Below are 20,658 nucleotides of genomic sequence, written 5' to 3' on the forward strand. Positions count from 1 at the left end.
TTAAACTCTTGTCATACAGAAATCTTCATCACAGTGACACTCAAATGATGGTTCATGGATCAGCACTAGTTACCATCAAACTCACTAGAGGAACTTTCAGAATTACAGACTCCGGGGCCTCCCTGGTGGCGCAGTGGTTGAGAGTCTGCCTGCCGATGCAGGGGACACAGGTTCGTGCCCCGGTCCGGGAAGATCCCACATGCCGCGGAGCAGCTGGGCCCGTGAGCCATGGCCGCTGAGCCTGCGCTTCCGGAGCCTGTGCTCCGCAACAGGAGAGGCCACAACAGTGAGAGGCCCGCGTACCACACACACAGAAAAAACACAAACTATAGATCCCAGGATTTTATTACCAAGTAATCTCATTTATCAGGTTGTTTTGTTTTGCTGGGGGGGAGGGGTGGACAAGCAATACACAATATATGTTTTAAAAGCTTGCAAACGATTTTACTGTACAGCTACATTTGGAAACCACTAGTCCATCAAATGAGACCAATCTCTACCCAAAATAGAATCAGAAAATTTCCACATCAGACAGGCCAGTTATTTGACTTTTTGAACCCCCAAAATACAGCCCTCCACTATACCCTCTTCTCCTTACCAGTTTGTTCCTGCTCTTGACTCCCAGCTGCTCCCATCTGCAAGTGATGCTTTCTCATGTGCACATTCCTGCTCCCACTCTGAGAGAAGGTCTTCCCACAGACTTGACACTGATGTGGCTTCTCTCCTGAAACACAGACCAGGTTAAGACAGGAGAGCCAAAAAGACAGGGTACATTTCTGACAGCAAGAGAATGGGCTCAAGCCCTAGATGGAGAAGTCCAGAGGATGTTAAACTAAACATTAAGAAGCTACTCCTTCTCCCATTCCACACCTTCCCCCCAGCCTCTCAACCTTCAGTACACAGGGTGGCTGGAAAGTACACCAGGAGGGCTTAGCACACTCACTGCTCCCAGCCTCCAGTACTCTCCAGACCCACTGTACTGCTGCTTCCACAAAACAACTTCTCATGGTAGACACACAGAATATTTACTTCCCTTTTCAGATATAGTCTTCCATGGACCTCAAGGACATGCACTAGCCTCAAGGATTCCAACCCTGGCTTCATAATATACCTTTATCCCGTTTCCTGCCACAACTCTCAGTTTTCAACGTTCACACTGGTGGTTCTTCTACACAATGATCTGAACTATCCCTTAGGTCCTCAAGTCTGAAGCCCTCAACTTCTATCCCACCTACCCAGACAACCACACTTAGAGCGGGGTCAAAAATTTATGCCAAAGAACAAAAACAAAAACAAAAAAAAACCCTTATGCCTACAGGGGACTAGCAGATAGCAAAACTAAGTGAAATGACCAGAAAATTTCCAAAAGAGGCAGACTATATAGAGACAGAAAGCTGGTCAATGACTGCCTGGATCTGGGGGTGGGGGAGCAGGAACCGACAGCAAAGGGGCACAAAGGAACTTTTGGTGTGATGCAAGTGTTCTAAAACTGGATTGGGGTGGTGATTGTACAATCCTATATATTTTCCAAAAATCACTCATGCGTATACTTACAATGGGTGAACTTTAAGGTTATGTGCATTAATAGGTCCAAAAGCTGTTAAAAAATAACTATAATGGATTGAAATACAGTGAATATGTAGAAACACATGAATTCAAGATAATACTAATGAGAGAGAGAGAGAGAGAGAGAGAGAGAGAGAGAGAGAGAAAGCAGTGAAAATGACACTGCTAGAAGTAACCAGAGTACCAACTTCTTATTCTGAAAACTCACAGTTAAAAGAATTACACATTTATCCTGCCTTTCGTGTACAAATTACCAAATAGCCCTAGTTATAATATACAGACCCATTATACAGAAGAATTCCGGCTAACAAATATGAATGAATAATATAATTAGAAAAATAACATTTTACAACCCTGCTGAAATAACGAATTCAGGCATCATTCAGAGATGAAACCATAAGACTGCTAGGGAACAGTACAGTGTGGGGATCAGGGTGTTACCACCTGAACCAACTGATCAATTTTGACAACTAAGCTCTGTATGCCTCCTGATGTGATGCACAATGAAACACAACCACCTATAACATAACCTTGCCAAAATCTTTGAACCTTTGAAGCTTCCAGGAAATATAGGGGAACAAGTTAAATGACAGAAAAGGAGGCAAACCAACTAATCTAGAACGTGGGATGACCAACTGACTCTGTTGTACAATAAGCCTATAGCACGAAAACCAAAAAGTACAGATAGATCTAGATTCAAGAAGACCTACTAGCCAAGTGCAACAAGTGGACCTTGATGGATCCTGTTTTAAACAAAGCCACTTTAAAAGACATTTTTGAGACAATTGGAAAAAAATTAAACATGGAGGGAATCTCAGATAAAACCAAGGAGTTATAGTTAATTTTGATAGATACGATAACAGCATTATTGTTACATAAAAAAGTATTTTTCTCTACTTTTATGTATGTTTGACAAAATTTTACATAATAAAATAAAGAACACTAAAATGAAAGCACTCTACAAGCCAAGCAAAACACATCTGGAAGTCCACATCTAACTCATAGGCTATCAGTTTGCTATCTCTGCTTAGAATCTGTCATCATATTAAAAAACTGCTCTACCCCTAGGATCTCAGCTCTGAAATTCACATCCCTGACTGATTATACCTCTCCAACTCCCTTGCTCCCACTGAACTGTTTTGCTGTCTTCATTATAAATAACTTCTAGTTCCTTCTCCCCACTTCTCCCATTCTGGCTTCCCTTTGCTTCCCATGGCCAGCCATTTGAACAATTGCCAGATTCCATTTTAGAATCTCTCTCCACTTCGAGTTCACTTCTGCCTTGGCCAGTCTCTGCTCTGAATAACTCCACGGACCATATCTGATGTAACTTATAAAGTACGCAGTGTAGTGCCAAATAAATTTGTTGATTCCTCAGAAAAAGGTCTCAGTTAGAAAGCAGTTCAATGGCTCAGCTGAAAATAATAATTAGATATTTTCTCCTTGATTATATGACCCTTTCAATGCAAGCATCAAGGGCCTTGATTTCTGATTCTGTCAGGATACGGAGGAAACTTTATGGTGAACAGTTTGTTTCTCTTTAGATTTCTTTATACAACTACCCTAACCTTTTACCCTGTTGGCTCTCCATCTTCCCTGAAATCTATGAATGGCACAGGTTCTAGTACCTGAGTGAACCACCAAATGTTTTCGAAGACTAGAATACTCAGCAAAGGAACGGCCACATCCTTGGGCTTCACAAAGGAAAGGCTTCTCTCCTAGAGACAAAAAATAAGATAAAGACTCAGTCTTCTGATGAACTATTATTCTCTTTTCCCATCAAACTTTTCCTGTTTCCAACAACTTACTCTGATTTCCTGAATTCACGCTATATAATTTCAACCGGACTATCCAGCAGGTGTCACCTCTCAGTGATCTCCTAGTACACAGCCCTGCAGACAGCCCTGCCCTTTTCTTTAGAGTAGCTGCCTCTGAGCATAATACTTCCTTCTCCCTCCTCAGGGGCTGAGCCCCAGCTGCACTGAGCTACCCTCTTTGGCGATCCCATCCCTTCCGAGGATATCATGAAAACAGTGTATACGCTCTCAGGATTTTTACCTTACATCAATTCTCTTTAAGACTGAGTTTCTAGATCCATTTAAGAGTACAGATTTTTAAAGGTTATAAAATAGGTATTACATAATCCCATCTTATAAAAGCAAACAAATAAAAACAGCTGTTTAGTGAGGGGTACACAGAAAAATCTCACAATGTGTTAACAGTAGTTATATCCTGATAGTGGTATTATGATTTATTTTCTTCTTCTGCTTTTCCATAATTTTCATTTTCTACAGTATTTCTACAATATTACTTTGTTATTTTAAAAATCAAAGATGCATGGTGAAAACTGAATGAGGTCTGTAGACTAACTGACAGTACTGTTGACTTTTTGGTTTTGATATTGTACTATGGCTACATAAGATGTCACTTCTGAGTGGAAGCTGGGTGAAGCACATACAGAACTCTCTGTACTTTTGTTGTGACTTCACATGAGTCTATTATTGTTTCAAAATAAAAAGTGAAAAAAATCAGAGATGCAGTCCGTATCTCCCAAGGGTCACAACCTAGTGAGAGATAAACGTATTCATAAATGACTTTAATTCTGGTATTAAAAAGTGCTATATGCAATTATAAAGGGGAGGAATTCTTACTGTGGTAAGTTCTCTTTTCAAAGAAGCTGAATTTAAGCTGCTCTTTAAAGATGACAAGGAAGAAAGGAAATTTCAGGCATAAGGACTAGTATGAGCACAGCCTTGAAATTGAGAGCGCCCAAAGCAAGTTCAGAAAACGACAAGTGTGAAATAAGTATATATACTGGTCTTTGCCCCAGTTTCCTGACACACAGCTTTAAAACCCTTGTTGTACACAGGGGTGCTAGAATTTTTTGTTCTAACATTTAATCTTCGATCCTAGCTCCTGATGCAGAGCTCCTGAACCCCTTGTAATTTTTCAACTGATATGAGCACTAGGATAATCTGTTGTTCTGATATTTGGTCTTTGACAGTGATTCCTGACACAGAGTTCCTAACCCCTTAGAATTTACTGGGTGACAGCAGTGTCTCTTCTAATGAGGTGACTCTTGGTGGGCTCCTGGATGGGGGCGAGTCACCAGAAAGACCAAGCCATGATTAGAAGCTTGAGATTTTCAGCCCTACCCCCATTTTCCAGAGATGAGAGAGGGCCTGGAAATGGATTAATCATCAATCATGCCTACGTGATGAAATCTCCATAAAAATTCCAAAAGTACAGGGTTCAGAGAGCCTCTGGGCTGGTGAACATGTCTATGTGCCAAGAGAGTGGCGCACCCCAACTCCACAGAGACAGAAGCTCCCGTGCTTGGGACTGTTCCAGACTTCACCCTGTGCATCTCTTTGTCTGGCTGCTCACCTGTATCCTTTTATCATATCCTTTATTATATAATAAACCGGTAAATGTGTTTCCCTGAGTTCTGTGAGCTGTTCTAGCAAATAATTGAATCCGGGGCAGGGGAGTAGGGGGCGGGGTCATGGGAACTCCAATTGGTAGCCTAGTCAGACAGAGGTTGTGAGTAACCTGGGGACTTGCTACTTGCAATAGACATCTGAAGTAGGTGGCAGTCTTGTGGGGCTGAGCCCTTAACCTGTGGGATCTGACGCTGTTTTCAGACAGTGTCAGAATTCAGTTAAACTATAGACACCCACTTGGTGTCACAGAGACTTGCTTGGTGTGGGAAAACACATTTGGTGTCAGAACTGTTATGAGTGTGACAGTGTGAGAGAGTAAAGGAGAAAAACTGAAACTCAGAAAGTAAGGCGGGCACGGTGACAATACAGGAGCTGGGCCTTGAAGGAAGGAGGAGCACAGCTCTAGATTATACTGTTCTTTCAGACTGTACCACACAGTTTAATGTTTGTGATTTTCCAGTGGTCTGTAACTTTTTGGAAAGCATATCTGTATACTCACACTAACCCCAGAATGCCAGGCACTCCAAAAGTCGCCAAATGAATGAACAATATATTCATACATATGATAGAATAAACATCAGGAAAACAGAAAATTGCAGTTAATAAATAAGGTTAAATGTTTAACAAGATGAACTCAAGAACCTCAGAAAAAGATTTCAAAAAAGATTCATCAGAATCTAGTGGCAGGAATCTCATCAAGCTGCCTTAAGTTAGATGGCCTTCCTATTTGGAAACTGAGAGGATGGTGATTTTGCTGCGATAAAGAAGAGGAGAAGGTTCAAGAGGCAATGCTGCATAATGGTTGAGCATGAGCCAGTTAGCCCTGAGTTCAAATCTTGACACTACCACTTACCAGTATGGGGAAGATATTTAAAACCTAAGAGAACCAGTTTTTTATCTATAAAATTAACATAATACAACCTCAAAAGATTATTTTGAGGATTCGATGAAATAATACAAGTTAAATATATTTAAGCATAGTGCCTGGCACACAGTAAGTCCTCATAGTAAGCCACTAAAATTGGCAGCTTTAATTACTACCGTTACCACTAATAAAGATCTGAGGTCAGTTTTGACATCTGAGATAAAATGAGTTGTCAGCACTTGAAAATAAAATTCTTGCAAGAGCTTTGGAGTCAGATCAGAATTCAAATGCCAGTTCTACCATGTCCTAGCTGCATAATGTTGGGCAAGTTACTTAACCCTCTAACCTTCTATTTCTCCATCAATAAACTCAGTATCTAAAGCATAAAGGTACCTTGAAGATTAAATGAGATAATGTATATGTGCTTGGTACATATTAAATTGCCTTAATAAATGCTAACTTTTTATTATTTTTTTTTTAAATTTATTTTTGGCTGCGTTGGATCTTTGTTGCTGCACGTGGGCTTTCTCTAGTTGCGGCGAGTGGGGGCTACTCTTCATTGTGGTGCGCAGGCTTCTCATTGTGGTGGCTTCTCTTGTTCTGGAGCACGGGCTCTAGGTGTATGGGCTTCAGTAGTTGTGGCTCACGGGGCTCTAGAGCGCAGGCTCAGTAGTTATGGTGCACGGGCTTAGTTGCTCTGCAGCATGTGGGATCCTCCCAGACCAGGGCTCGAACCCGTGTCCCCTGCATTGGCAGGTGGATTCTCAAGCACTGCACCACCAGGGAAGTCCTAACTTTTATTATTATATTAATTATTGAGATTCAGATCTGTGAGACATTCAGGAAGAAATGATTAAATTGAACTCTGAGACTGCAGTGAGACAGCACATCGAGTAAAATGGGAGAAACCCAAAATTCTGAAATTGGTCAACAATTAGATTAACAAGGCAGAGCTAGCAAGAGTCAGAATGAAGAGAGAAAATCAGGTCACACTCTGAATAAAAGAAAGCATTTTAAAATATGTTCACTTTTATCAAATGCTACAAAGATGACAAGTGGCACAAGGACATACAGGTTACTGAATTTAATAAGGCACAGTGAATTCTACTACTTTCCTTAACTATTCAGCAAGATGTTTTTCCTGTTCTTTTATTCAAACTGCTTTCTTGGAGCAAGAATACTCTTTCAAGAAAGAGCTGAGGGGCTTCCCTGGTGGCACAGTGGTTGAGCCCTGGTCTCAGAAGATCCCACATGCTGAGGAGCAACTCAGCCTGTGTGCCACAACTACTGAAGCCCACGTGCCACAGCTACTGAAGCCCATACCTCTAGAGCCAATGCTCTGCAACAAGAGAAGCCACCGCAATGAGAAGCCCGTGCACCACAACTAAGAGTAGCCCCCACTCGCCACAACTAAAGAAAGCCCACGTGCAGCAACAAAGACCCAACACAGCCAAATATTAAATAAATAAATAAGAAAGAGAAAGAAAGAGAGAGAGAGAGAAAGAAAGAAAGAAAGCTGAGAACAGAGCTATTCTGCCCTAAAATATATCCAGTGGTAATGTCAATCTAGAGGGAATCATAGGGACATGTGCAGAACAAAGGTGGCTTCAGCTTGGGTTTCACTTTTTAAATGTCATTTATTTGTACCTGCTCTCACTTTAGCAATGCAAGAATAAACAAGGAAACGAAAAAGAAAGTGGGAAGAATAGTTACACACCCTATGGTAGTAGTCTGGGCTCAGTGATTAAGCTCTGGCAAGAGACTTAGCACAGCTGGGCCAAGTGGCTTGGAAAGTCACCCTTAAGCTTTTAGATTAAGAAATCAGGATATCTTTCTTTTGCTCCGTTGATATTAACATGCTGTTTGACTCAAGACAAGTCACTTCTCCATTCTGTTTCTCAGGTTGTGAGGCTCTAACAAGAAAGTAAACTCAAAGTCAGGGATTAATCTTAGCTTTTGTATTTCCCCTCACCTTACCCCCCATTTAGTGCCTAGAACAGAATCTGTGTGGTTTGTGTAACTCAATAAATGTTAATGACCAAAACTACAACTGTGTTAAGTTCGAAGATATTTGGAAAGGCTCATTTCTGTCCATATATGATCATATCATTGTTATCAGTGATGGTCTTATATCCCTTCCTACTTAAGGCTACCAGAGACAGAAATCAAACTGTCCATTCTCACATAGAGGTGACAATAAATGTTACTGAAAGAACTGAAAAGTGCCATGAAGCATTTGAAAAAAAGAAATTTCATCCTCAGAGTTCTAGCAACAACCCCAACCTTCATCTCCTAAGGACAGCCAGCAGGCCCTGAGCCAAGCAGTAGACGGCCTGCGGGAATGCTGGGGTGACACACACCTGTGTGGATGCGCAGGTGGTTCTTCAGGTTTCCAGCTGTAGTGAACTGCTTACCACAGTTAGACTCGGGGCACATAAAGGGCTTCTCCCCATTGTGGGTCCTCATGTGCACCTTCAGCCTCTGCAGTACATAGAAGCTTTTCCCACAACCTGCTGCAGGGCAGATAAAGGAGCGGTCGTTTCTGCGGGGGGAAAAAAAAAAAAATCACATATGCAACAATGCCTGAAAATGCTCTTTGCTAGAGAGGACAAGTTGCTAGAGAGGACAAGTCAAAGCTCCTACTGACTCTCAAGGCAGAGAGTAAATCCCAAATCTAGATGTGTCAGAATCACCTGAAGTTTGTTAAAGCTACAGATGCCCTACTTCTTGAAATACTGATTTCACAGGTTTAGAGTGGGGCTTAAGCTTATGTATAATTTTTAAGTTCTCCAAGACACTATGTTTTATGATGAGATTTGAGAACTCTTGCTCTAAGATATTTAGGTGCCAAATGTTTTATTAAATATTTGTCAAGAACAAGGTAAATGAGACAATGCAAATGTTTCTATTAAAGAACAAAAGACATCTTAACCACAAGTGAGCTGGAGCCCCTGCTTTCCTTTAATTTGTCAAGTGGGGGGACTTCTGTCAAGTTCCTTCAGAAGCATCAACTTTCTTAAGCTCCAAGTATGGGATCTCAGGTTTGCTCACCGATGAGTTTTGAGGTGGTACTTAAAGTGAGCTGGCCACACAAATGTCCGGTCACAGCCTTCAACTGTACACTTGAGCTTCTTCTCCATTTGAGGAAGGGGCCCAGAGTCTTTTGGTTGCCCATCACCAGAACCAAGGTGGACATTTTCTCCTGTAACAGAGTCATATATTTGTAATCTAGGGAAGGATTCCACTCAGATACTCTGCTTCAAACAATAAAGCCATTCCTAGTGATCATTAATCACATATCGATCTTCATCTTCCCCAGCTCTCTTTGCATTCATTTAACAGAAGTGAGAGGGCTCTATATCCCCATCCCCTTACTTAATCCACAGAACTACAAAAAGCCACAAGACTAGGCCTCTTTGGCAAATGTAAGAAATATCCAAAATGGTTTCATATCAAAAAGCAGAGTTCAACCTATTTTGCATTACAGATTGGTAAGGAAGCAGGTATGTCAACACCAGGTGTGGGGTCCTACAGAAGATGACTTAAAGCTCTAGGTAATAAAAACTTGCTTGTATTTTAGGAGAAGCAGCCAGTCTGGCTTAGCTGTGAACTTACAGTAGTAATTTCTTTTGTAGATGGCCATTCTTACATTTCTATCTTCTGAAGTCAATTTGGCTGTTTCTATCATTCTAGAGAATAAGAATCACCTTCTAATTTCCTGTACCACCCCTCCTTAGTTATAAAATATCTACGAATGCAAAAACTCAGCTCATTTTCAAATTTCTTACCACATTTTTAGAAGTTAGAAATAATACCTGCTCAAGTTTTTTGTTCAACAGAATAAAAGGAGGGGAGGAGAGGAGAATATGGTGCAGTGACTTTCTTAAATTTAAACGAAATCAGCTAACTAAATCTTTTAATAAATTCCGAATTAGCAGGTGGTGCACCCTTTCTTTCATTTTCTTCAATTCATAGTTGGACATCAATAGAGAAAAACATTCACAACCACTTAATTCTGTTATAAACATATGGAGTTTATCTTTCCACTACATATACCTTAGGAATAAGATTCATATTTCCAAATTTCCCTCTCAAGAGCCAAGAGTAGGATAATATGTTATACCTATCACAATCCCGGGAACCTGACAGTTGATCAAAGGCAGTTTCTGTCCCATCTATTAATCTTACTTTCTTCCTGCCCTACATTCTCCTTGCTGTACTTCACCAAATGCTAATCATAAAACTAATTCTTCCAAGGTCAGAGCAGAACCTAAGATGCCTTTTGCTAGTTAATATTAATTAACTTGTTCTTTTAAAATACTGTCCCACATAGTTTTTTTGTTTGTTTAATTGAAACATGGGTAAATTTTTTTTTTTTTTTTTTTTTTTGCGGTATGCGGGCCTCTCACTGTTGTGGCCTCTCCCGTTGCGGAGCACAGGCTCCGGACGCGCAGGCCTAGCGGCCATGGCTCACGGGCTTAGTTGCTCCGCAGCATGTGGGATCTTCCCGGACCAGGGCATGAACCCGTGTCCCCTGCATCGGCAGGCGGATTCTCAACCACTGCGCCACCAGGGAAGCCCAAACATGGGTAAATTTTAAACAGCACAGAAATGTAAGGAAAATTTCCCACTAACTCAAGAGCTCCAGCTAATTAATTTCTAAGGAAAGGTCTGTAGAAACCCATGCTAATCCAGAGATTTAAACCAGTGACAGGACTTCCCTGGTGGCGCAGTGGTTAAGAATACGCCTGCCAATGTGGGGGACTGCGTTCAAGCCCTGGTCTGGGAAGATCCCACATACCACAGAACAACTAAGCCCGTGAGCCACAACTACTGAGCCTGCGCTCTAGGACCCACATGCCGCAACTACTGAGCCCATGTGCTGCAACTACTGAAGCCCGTGCACCTAGAGGCCATGCTCTGCAACAAGAGAAGCCACCACAATAAGAAGCCCGTGCACCGCAATGAAGAGTAGCCCCCGCTCGCCGCAACTAGAGAACGCCTGCACGCAGCAACCAAGACCCAATGCAGCCAAAAAATAAATTTTTTAAAAAAAAGTATAAACTGGTGACAGTTGGGGCTTCATGCATTCCATTTTGTAGATGTCAATACAATGAGAACATTGATATAATCATATAACAGGGGTGAAAAAAATCCTTCAGAAAAGAGTGAGCTGTCTTGTATTTTGAGTCATTATAAAATTTCTCAAAGTGCTCCCTAAATTACTTTGTTTTTGAAAACAAAGTACTGTTTGCAGAAGACAGATTAGCTTAAAATGACCTCAGCCAATGATAGTTTTGGATATTTAGAGGTCATCTGATGAAATGGTTTCCCCCTCCCTCACGCCCCAAGAAAAGAGAGAGGAAGAGAGACAAAGAAACTCAACCTTATATGGTACATGTTGAATAACACTGTAAACATGTTAAAGATCCTACAGTTATGTGGGCAAGGTCTTTACATTTGGGATATAATTTCCAGTGAAAATAGCACTGTATAGAGGTCAGTAAACTTTTCCTGTAAAGGGCCAAACAGCAGATATTTTGGGCTTTGAGGGCCATATGGTCTCTGTCACAACTACTTAACTTTGCCACAGTATCAGCCATAGACAGTTAGTAATTAAAGGGCATGCCTGTGTTCCAATATAACTTTATTTACAAAATGGGTGGTTATTTGGCCCTTTGCTGACTCCTGATATACAGCATCACACACAAAATTAAAATATTTCTGTATTTCAACTTAGATGGAAGTGATAGTATGTTTGTGGTAATGACAGTATGTATACCTTATCTCAATAATTTTTTGTTATTACCTTAATTGTCACAGGTTAATGAGAAAATACAGAGACAGACCTAAAACAAAAAATATTATGGCATGCTACACAAGTAAAGGTTTTGCAGTGGTTTAGGAGTGGTGTGAATAGAGCGATGGTCCCCAAGCTTTAACATGCATCATAACCACAATGAGGGCTTACTAAAAACTTCCAAGTTTCTGATTCAGTAAGTTGAGACCTGATAATTTGCATTTCTAAATTACTGGTGATGCTGATGATCCAGGGACCACACTTTGAAAATTACTGGATAGAAAAAAAGTGGCACAGAGTAAATAGTACAGGCATGCTGAACTCAAAAGAAACCACACTATACCCTATTTGGATATTCAGGTCTTCTGGTAAATTGGTTCCACCCTCCCTGCCCTGCCCACCCCCAACCCCCCAAAAAGCAGCACTATGGTAGCTGCTAATTGCTAAATCGCCATGAGCAGCAATTTAGTTTCAGCAAAACATTATCATCTGCCACACTGACTTAAAATTAATTTTATTTTTATTGGTTTTATAGTTTTATTTCTATTAATTGATAAAACTGTTTTAATTTCATAAAGGTGTAAAAGCTCTAAGTATAAGGACCATCAAAATAAAAACAATTCAAGATAACAACAAGATGTGCGAAAAATTTTTTTTCCTTTAAAAGGGGTTCAGTATATTATTTAAAGCTGACAATTGAGAATGCTAGTTTAGTTGATTCTGCACATGAATCTGGCATGGCTGAGTTATTTTTTAGAAAATAAGAAAAACAGTTTCCACATTTCTAGCCTTCTGCTCTTACCAATAAAGTAATCTGGATTATATGCAACTCAAAATATAGCCATTGTATTACCAAAATCTCTGCACAGAATACTGGAAAGGAAAACACAGGGGTCTCACCATTGCTGCTGGTTTTCGCATTCTTTGCCAGCTGTGCTCGAGTAGCAGCAATCAAACTGTCGTGGGCCAACTCCTGAACCCGGAGGAACCACGGAATGCTACTGTCTGTGCTCTCACTGGAGAGGAAATCATTCCCTGAATCCTCTGCCTCATCTTGTACAAATACTAAGTGTTCGGCTGAAGAGCCCAGACCTGGAAGAAACAAGAGGATATATGAAAGTTAGCCATCAAGTAATCCTTTGATTGCCCCTGGCTCAGAAACTCTGTGTCCTGTTCAGCTATTCCAGACTTTCACCTCTCACCTCAAGCTTCTGTTCTCATACAAGATTAGGTTATCACCTTTCCACTCCCAGCTGACAGGCTTGTCTTTATCTTACCTACTCCTGTTTCAGAGGCAAAACGGTCTTTCCTAGCAACCAGGCTAACCCTCACCTCTAGGATCCCAAACCTATCTTTTAGTTTTCTCCTCTCTCCCAACTTCAACCCATTCCTCCTTAGTGGCCACCTTACAGCTTCCCTTTCAGCCTTTCAATCCGTCCAAGCTCAAGTCTCTCCCATCTTTTTTTTTTAAAGAATAGAAAATCCCAAGTATGTCTCTAAATACCACCTTCTCACCAGTTCCTTCAAAGTCATGTTTCTTGAAGTTTCTTAACTTCTAACCTGTGTATCTACTTTCTCACCTGCTGTCCATTCCCTATCTCTTTAACCCTAGGCTCCACCTCTACTACCTCAAGAACAATTGCTCTTGCTAATTTGGCAGGACACACATTTCCCAGTCCTCATCTCACTGGCCCAGTTTGTGGTATTTGGCATGATTCTGTACCTTTTCTTCTTTAAAACGTTTCCTTCCTTGGCTCCCCCCACATCATTCTCATTTTGTTTTCTTGAGATCCCTCTCTCTAGAAGCTGCTTCCAATTCTTCTGCTACCCTCTTAAAATTTTTTTTCAGGGTCCCAGATTTGCCTTCTTTTCTGTTTATGCTCCAGATCAAAGAATCCATGCTCATTGTTTCATATACTTCCTGAATGCTGATAAGCACTATAACTACTTATTTCACAACAGACCTCTCTAGAACTCTGGATTCCTGTTTCTAACTTTCTAAAGGACACCTCCTCCTAAATGTCCCTGTGAAATCTCAATATCAACAGGCACAAATTGGAACTAATCATTCTCCCACAGCCCTATTTTGGTGAATGACACCACTTAATTTCCCAAACAAAAAATTTTTGAGTCATCTTAGAGTCTGCCTTCTCCCTCTACATACCCAATTGATCACCAAACGACACCAATTCTCCAAAATAATAAAATAATAGTTTCTCTCCACTTTAAGTATGACTAAGTTAACTATTCCCTGCTCCCCAGTTTTTTTTCTTAAGCATGAGCAGAAGTCAGAAAAGGGTAAAGAATACCTGCTCTTGTTAGGTTAAGAAGAATAAAAGAAGTGCTATCACTTGGCTGTAGATCTTGCAACAAGCTAGGAGACTCTGGAGTGGACAAAAACTCCGGAGACTTCTGTACGGTCTGAGCCCTCGTCTCTTCTCCGTCTGGACCCACATTCACCTGAAGGCTTCTCAACACAGCCGAGGAAGGAACCTCCTTGGAGGAGTTACTATGATTTGGAGTATCATCTAGTAAAGGGAAAATACCACAGCTTTATGTAGCACCTATTTCCAAGGAGTTCACCATTTTGATATATGGTACCTAACACCCTTGTAACATCCCTTAGTGGTACCTAACACCCTTGTAACATCCCTTAGTATCTTAACACCCTTACAGGAGCAGACAGCATTTTCATTTTATAAATATAAAATCTGCCTCAGAAAAGAAGAGAGAGTGAAAGGCAGCTAAAGGGTGTCAACCAAAATGTGAGGGGCAGACTCCTCTGATGGTTGGTAGTAACTAATACGAACCATCCACATTTGGACATTATAGACCTTTATCCTTTTGAGGCCCCAAATCAGTATATTTCCCTTGAAAAATATAGTTACACAATGAATACAAACTCAAGAACAGGATCTAAATTTTAAACTATTTTTCTTGGGAAAAAGATACCTCTCTCTAATTTTTATAACATGTATGTGACAGTTCTGGTGAGGCATTAGGGGAAAAATCACAGCCTGGGATATAACTGAAATTGTATAGAATCATGAGTATGTTTCATTATGGTTCTGGGTTTACACCAGATGTAAAGAAATAATTCAGAAGACTTGCTTCTAGAACTTCATTCTAAGGGAGGGGATGAATTTCCAAAGGTTTTAGTTGCAATATAATGAAGAATTGCACTACAGTGCTAAAGCATCCGATGTTTTCAGGGGTTTCATTCATCTTTATAGAAGGCAGGTTACATTATTTTCTTCTTTCAAGGAGATAACAGGTAAGATTATAGAAATAAAGTGGAAGCCTAGGGACAGCACTGCCATTCCAAAGCCTAATGAAGTTGTACAACAAAGTGAAAGAATTTAATGCCACACAACTGCTTAAATGGTAAATTTAACTGGTTAAAACGGTAAATTTTATATACACTTTACCACAAAAAAACTGTTCCTAAAGTTCATAGCAGCATTGTTTGTCATAATACAACACTGGAAAATAACTACATATTCATCAGCAGTGGCATGGATAAAGAAGTTGTGGTATACTCATATAACAGACTATACAGCAGTGAAACCAAACAAACCAGAGCTATACACAAGGATGAATCTCACAAATATAAAAGGTACAAGATACATTCATGTGATTCCACTCATTTAAAGTCCAAAATCAGCTAAAGTTAGACTTGGGTGATTAAACTTGGAAAACAAAGAACGAATTTTCAAAAAATTGAGGGCAGTGGTGACGTATGGAAGAACAGAGGTTGCTTTTATCATGGAGGAACCCATGGAGGGCCTGGAAGCTGGCAACGTTCTACTTCTTGACTGGGTGGTGCTATCTACTTTATAATAATTCTTCAGAAGGTATACCCACATATAGTTTTGTGCTTTTCTGTGTCTATCACATATCCCAACTAAAAAGAAAAGTAGGTCATGCATGGAATGGTTCACACATATTTGGGAGGAAGGGGAATGAGGTTAGGGAGGTATGTAGATACATTTGTGTTTGTAATAACTACGTTTCATGAGCTGGGAAGTGAGTACACGGGTTTTCATTTACTATTATCTATAACTGGTTGTCTAAAATATTTTAAATCAAAATTAAACCTAAAAGAAGGTAATGTAGAAAAGAAGATGGATGCTTTTGTTCCTGTTTTCATTTCCTTTATTTTATTATTATCAAAATATTTATTCAATAAATTAAAATTGGGAGAGTAAATTCAGGAAAAAAAGCCTAATGAAGATCAAATTTTATTAGCACATGGAAATTTTCACATATTGAAAATCCATGGATTTGGAAACACTCCGAACACACCAGTAGAAAAATGGGACTTGAGAGATGGAAGATGTGGGAAAGACAGGAGCTAGAGAAACCTTAAATCAACACTGGTTGGTTGAATATATCTGCCCTTAAGTCACTTCAAAAATCAAAAAAGAATACCACTAGAGGATAGTAACCAGAAGACTTTATAACAAGTTGTCACCAACAGGTGACCCTCCCCTGATTTAACATTAATATTTCAAATTTTAAATATTCCAATTTCCAGAAAATAAAGAATCCACTGCATCCAAAAATAATGTTTTCCTTCCTAATAGTCAAGTGATAGGATCTCCTTCTTCTCATCCAAAGCTAATCTCACTACACATGCTCAGCATTCTACTTCCTTCTACCTCTCCTGGAGCCTCCTCACCAATTATCTACTCTTTGTGTTTGCAGCTTCTCTAATGGGCTCTTTCCTCTTAGTATAAAACCACCCTCTAATATTTCAGATCTTAAAAAAGAACTCTTTAATGTACTTTATGTCCTTCTCTTTTTCCTACCCATAGCAAGACAGCCTTTAGAAAGTATAGTTACTTCCTCAACTTGCACTGATACCTCAACCCACTGCGGCCTGGCTTTCCACTACCTCTCCAAGGAGCAGGTCCTGCCTAGGTCAACAATGACCTACCTCATTGATGACCCTATCTCATTGGGACAGTCCCTGTCTCACTGGGCCTCTTAGAAGCATTTGTCACACTTGACTATTCCTTTGGGTTCCATGTCAGTATTCCCCCTATTGCTCTAGCCTTTCTTTCTTCTGTCCTTCACAGGCTCTCCTGCCTCACCCCATACCTTGAATAGGGAGTTCCATGCAGTTCTGCCTTGGCCTCCTTTTCTTCTCACTCTCACTCTATGGGTGTTCACATTCATTCCTATGACTTAAACTACCAATGCAGAGAATTCCCTGGTGGTCCAGTGGTTGGGACTCCACACTCTCACTGCCAAGGGCCTGGGTTCAATCCCTAGTTGGGGAACTAAGATCCCAAAAGCTGCATGGTATGGCCAAAAAAAAAAAATTTTTTTTAATAAATAAATAAACTAACAGTGCACTTATGACTCCCACGGTTGCTTTTTCTCCACAAGTCCTAATTTTTACAGTTTCTACCAGTCAGTTATAAACTCAGTTATCACATTCCACCAGTACCACAGAGAAGGCTAAGCTCTTAAGACTTGTTTATCTTATCTCTGGTGATCTTAATTTTTACCTGGTAACATTAGCCGACTGCATTCTGAGGCCTCAGTCACTGGAAGGAGGGACAAGCAAGTAATGTCTTTAGCTTCTGATTCTACTAGCCCCTGTCCCAGTGGGATGGACGTATTCTGAACAAACTGTACCAGCAGCTGAAGGGGAAAGGGGGGATGTGGAGACAACAAATAATATAAGTTATTACGAATGGATCTAAACCTCTGAATTTACCAAAAGGCAATGATGTAATTAAGTCTTGACTGCTCACTAGTCTCAACCTTATTCATAGAAAAACTAGATTAACTACAAAATAATATTTTAAATTACTTTTATCAAGTGTTCTAGATAAAAACTGAATCATATAATTAACTTCTATCACCTTCCATAAAACAGAGAAATGATAAAAATAATTATATTTTTAAATGGTGGCTATTACAAATTCAACTGCATTGTACTGATTATATTTTATAAAGCACTCTTCTGTGTATTGGCTCTTTTAATCCTCACTGTAGCTTAGTAAGATTAAACATGTATTTTAAAGACAAGGAATCAAGCTGAAGGCACTAAATGACTAGTCCAAGGTCACATCACTAGTTAGGAGCAATGTCAGTCTTCATACTTAGGTAGTAACATGATTCCAAATTCAGTGATCTTTCCACTAAGCAACACAAATGTTTTAAAATTAAAATGAGAAAAATGAATAAAAATTTTAAATGTTTAAATCCCCTAATCACATTTAAAAAGAAAACACTTTTAGATATATACAAAATTTTTAAAAAATGGTTTGTGGTAGTAAATATTACATATATGTCATATACATAAATTTTGTCATTATGTAAATGTATAATAATTTACACTTATTTAAATAACAAGTATAAAAAGTCATAAAAGGTAAGAAATGAATTTTTAAATTTTTGAGAAAGTACTTAGTAACAAAAAAATAATAAACTAGTAGTTACAACCAAAACCATATGGCCCACAAAACCTAAAATATGTATTACCTGGAACCATTACAGAAAAAGTTTGCTGACTCTTGAACTAAGAACAAACTCTGGAATACAGCCCACCAAAAGAAAAGGAAACCAGTTGCCTGGGCTCACCTCTGGTTTGGATTCTAACTCATCTGATAACATTGATTCAGCTTCCAAATCCTGTAGCTGTTCAGGGGACAGGTTAAAATTTTAATTCAGAGTCAATGACACCTTCCTGTTATGCTCATACTCCTCTAGGAAGTGCTATGCTTTTTCTGTAAGATGCTGTGCTGGGTGGGTAATTAATTTAGCCTAAAAAAGGAAAAAAGAAAGAGAGAGAATTCGGAGCAGTAGGAAAATGTAGCTAAAAAAACAGAGCAACTTCTTTACATATCCAAAAATCACAACAAGCAAGCAAATAAAGAATTCAGCTCAAAACACTTGTTTTAAAATAGAACAAGCCCAATAGATATCAAAACCCATAAAAAGTTGTACTTTAATGTAGAATTTCTAACAATCTATTCTAAGAACATGGAGAACAGACTTGTGGTTGCCAAGGGGTAAGGGAGTGGGGGAGAAATGGATTGGGAGTTTGGGATTAGCAGATGCAAACTATTATATATAGAATGGATAAACAAGGTCCTACTGTATAGCACAGGGAACTATATTCAATATCCTGTAATAAAGTACAATGGAAAAGAATGTGAAAAAGTATACACATACATATATATGTAATGATATAACTGAATCACTTTGCTGTACAGCAGAAACACAACACTGTAAATCAACTATACTTCAATAAATTTTAAAATAAGTAAATAAAATAAAAAATAAGAAAAGGTCTTAAGTATGGAAAAAGCTATATGCCCAAAGAATTTCACCTTATCATCTGTGATAATAAATAACTGTAAGCAACATATAAATATATATATATATTCAATTAGGTAATGGTTGATTATAGTAGGACATTGTATGACTTAAAAATAGTTATGAAAACAATGCAACAACAAAAATGCTAATGATATTAAATTACAAAAACAAAACACAAAATTATACACTTGCTATTATTAAAACTGGTTAAGATAAGCACAGGAAAAAGTAAACGGAAATTCACAAAGCCATGACAGTCACTTTACTGGGTGGGTGGTAGGCTGGTGTGACGTTTTTCTTTTCTTAATTTCCCAAGTTTTTATAAAATTTTTACACAGTCAATATTTGAACAGTGTTTCCCCAAAGTAGTATTCTCGGGACACTCATGAAGCTGTTTCCCCCCCTTACTTTAAATTCTTACTTTCTTGATGACTATCCTTAGTGTTGTGTTTAGATTCCTTTTTCTTTTTTTGTGTGTATTTATCTATTATAGATTTTTGATTTACAGTTACCATGAAATTTTGGTATAGTACTCTATATATACACAATTGTTTTAAGCTAATGATCTCTTAATTTCAAATGCATTTTAAATATCCTGCATTTTCACTCTTCTCCTCTCATGATTACTGGTTTTGATATCATATTTTACATCTAATTGTTTTGCATATCCCTCAACTGCTCTTGTGGATAGAGATGATTCTATTACTTTTGCCTTTTAACCTTCCTACTAGTTTGTGTGTGGATGATTTCCTACCTTGACTGTATGTTTGCCTTTACCAGTGAGTTTTCCCATTTTGTAATTATCTTGTTTCTAGTTGTGGCCTTTTCTTTTCCACCTAAAGAAGTTTCTTTAGCATTTGTTGTAAAGCTGGTTTGGTGGTGCTGAATCCTTTCAGTTTTTGCTTGTCTGTAAAGGTTTTGATTTCACCATCAAATCTGAATGAGAGCCTTGTGGGGTAGAGGAGTCTTGGTTGTAGGTTTTTCCCTTTTGTCACTTAAAATGTACTGTGGCACTCTCTTCTGGCCTGCAGAGTTTCTGCTGAAAAATCAGCTGATAGGGCTTCTCTGGTGGCGCAGTGGTTGAGAGTCCACCTGCCAATGCAGGGGACACAGGTTCATGCCCTGGTCCGGGAAGATCCCACATGCTGCAGAGCAGCTAGGCCTGTGAGCCATGGCCGTTGAGCCTGAGCGACCGGAGTGGCCACACAGTGAGAGGCCCGCATACCACACACACACAAAAAAAATCAGCTGATAACCTTATGGGAGTTCCCTTGTATGTTATTTGTTGCTTTGCCCTTGTTGCTTTTAGTATTTTCTCTTTATCTTTAATCTTTGTCAATGTGATTACTATGTGTCTCAGCATGTTTTCCCTTGGGTTAATCCTGTATGGGACTCTCTGCACTTCCTGGACTTGGGTAACTGTTTCCTTTCCCACGTTAGGGAAGTTTTCAGCTATTACCTCTTCAAATATTTTCTCAGGCCCTTTCTCTCTCTCTTCTCCTTCTGGGACCCCTATAATGCAAATGTTAGCGTGCTTGATGTCCCAGAGGTCTCTTAAACTGTCCTTTCTTTTCATTCTTTTTTCTTCATTCTGTTCCATGGCAGTGCTTTCCACTACTCTTTCTTCCAGCTCACCAATCTGTTCT

At 39.4% G+C, this 20,658-nt stretch overlaps 1 protein-coding gene across 7 annotated transcripts in view; it reads right to left on the reverse strand.

Moving 5' to 3' along the window:
* ZNF410 (zinc finger protein 410) overlaps positions 1–20,658 on the reverse strand; it is a 40,801-nt gene that overhangs the window by 7,925 nt on the left and 12,218 nt on the right. For 4 of the 7 annotated variants that reach the window (XR_010839495.1, XR_010839496.1, XM_059055869.2 and 1 more), the window contains exons 2-9: positions 18,272–18,454; positions 17,191–17,326; positions 13,984–14,202; positions 12,575–12,766; positions 8,926–9,076; positions 8,289–8,416; positions 3,195–3,284; positions 599–724 (exon numbers count right to left, since the gene is read on the reverse strand). Coding sequence is in view for 4 of the 7 variants with exons in the window: in XM_059055869.2 (XP_058911852.1) it covers positions 599–724; positions 3,195–3,284; positions 8,289–8,416; positions 8,926–9,076; positions 12,575–12,766; positions 13,984–14,202; positions 17,191–17,326; positions 18,272–18,304 (1,075 nt within the window). In the remaining 3 variants the exon portion in view is untranslated. Of the gene's footprint in view, positions 1–598; positions 725–3,194; positions 3,285–8,234; positions 8,417–8,925; positions 9,077–12,574; positions 12,767–13,983; positions 14,203–17,190; positions 17,327–18,271; positions 18,455–20,658 lie in introns of all 7 variants that reach the window. The other 3 variants (XR_010839494.1, XM_059055868.2, XM_067028162.1) reach the window with 1 other exon arrangement.

Source organism: Kogia breviceps, chromosome 3, assembly GCF_026419965.1.
Source record: "Kogia breviceps isolate mKogBre1 chromosome 3, mKogBre1 haplotype 1, whole genome shotgun sequence".
Taxonomy (NCBI): domain Eukaryota; kingdom Metazoa; phylum Chordata; class Mammalia; order Artiodactyla; family Physeteridae; genus Kogia; species Kogia breviceps.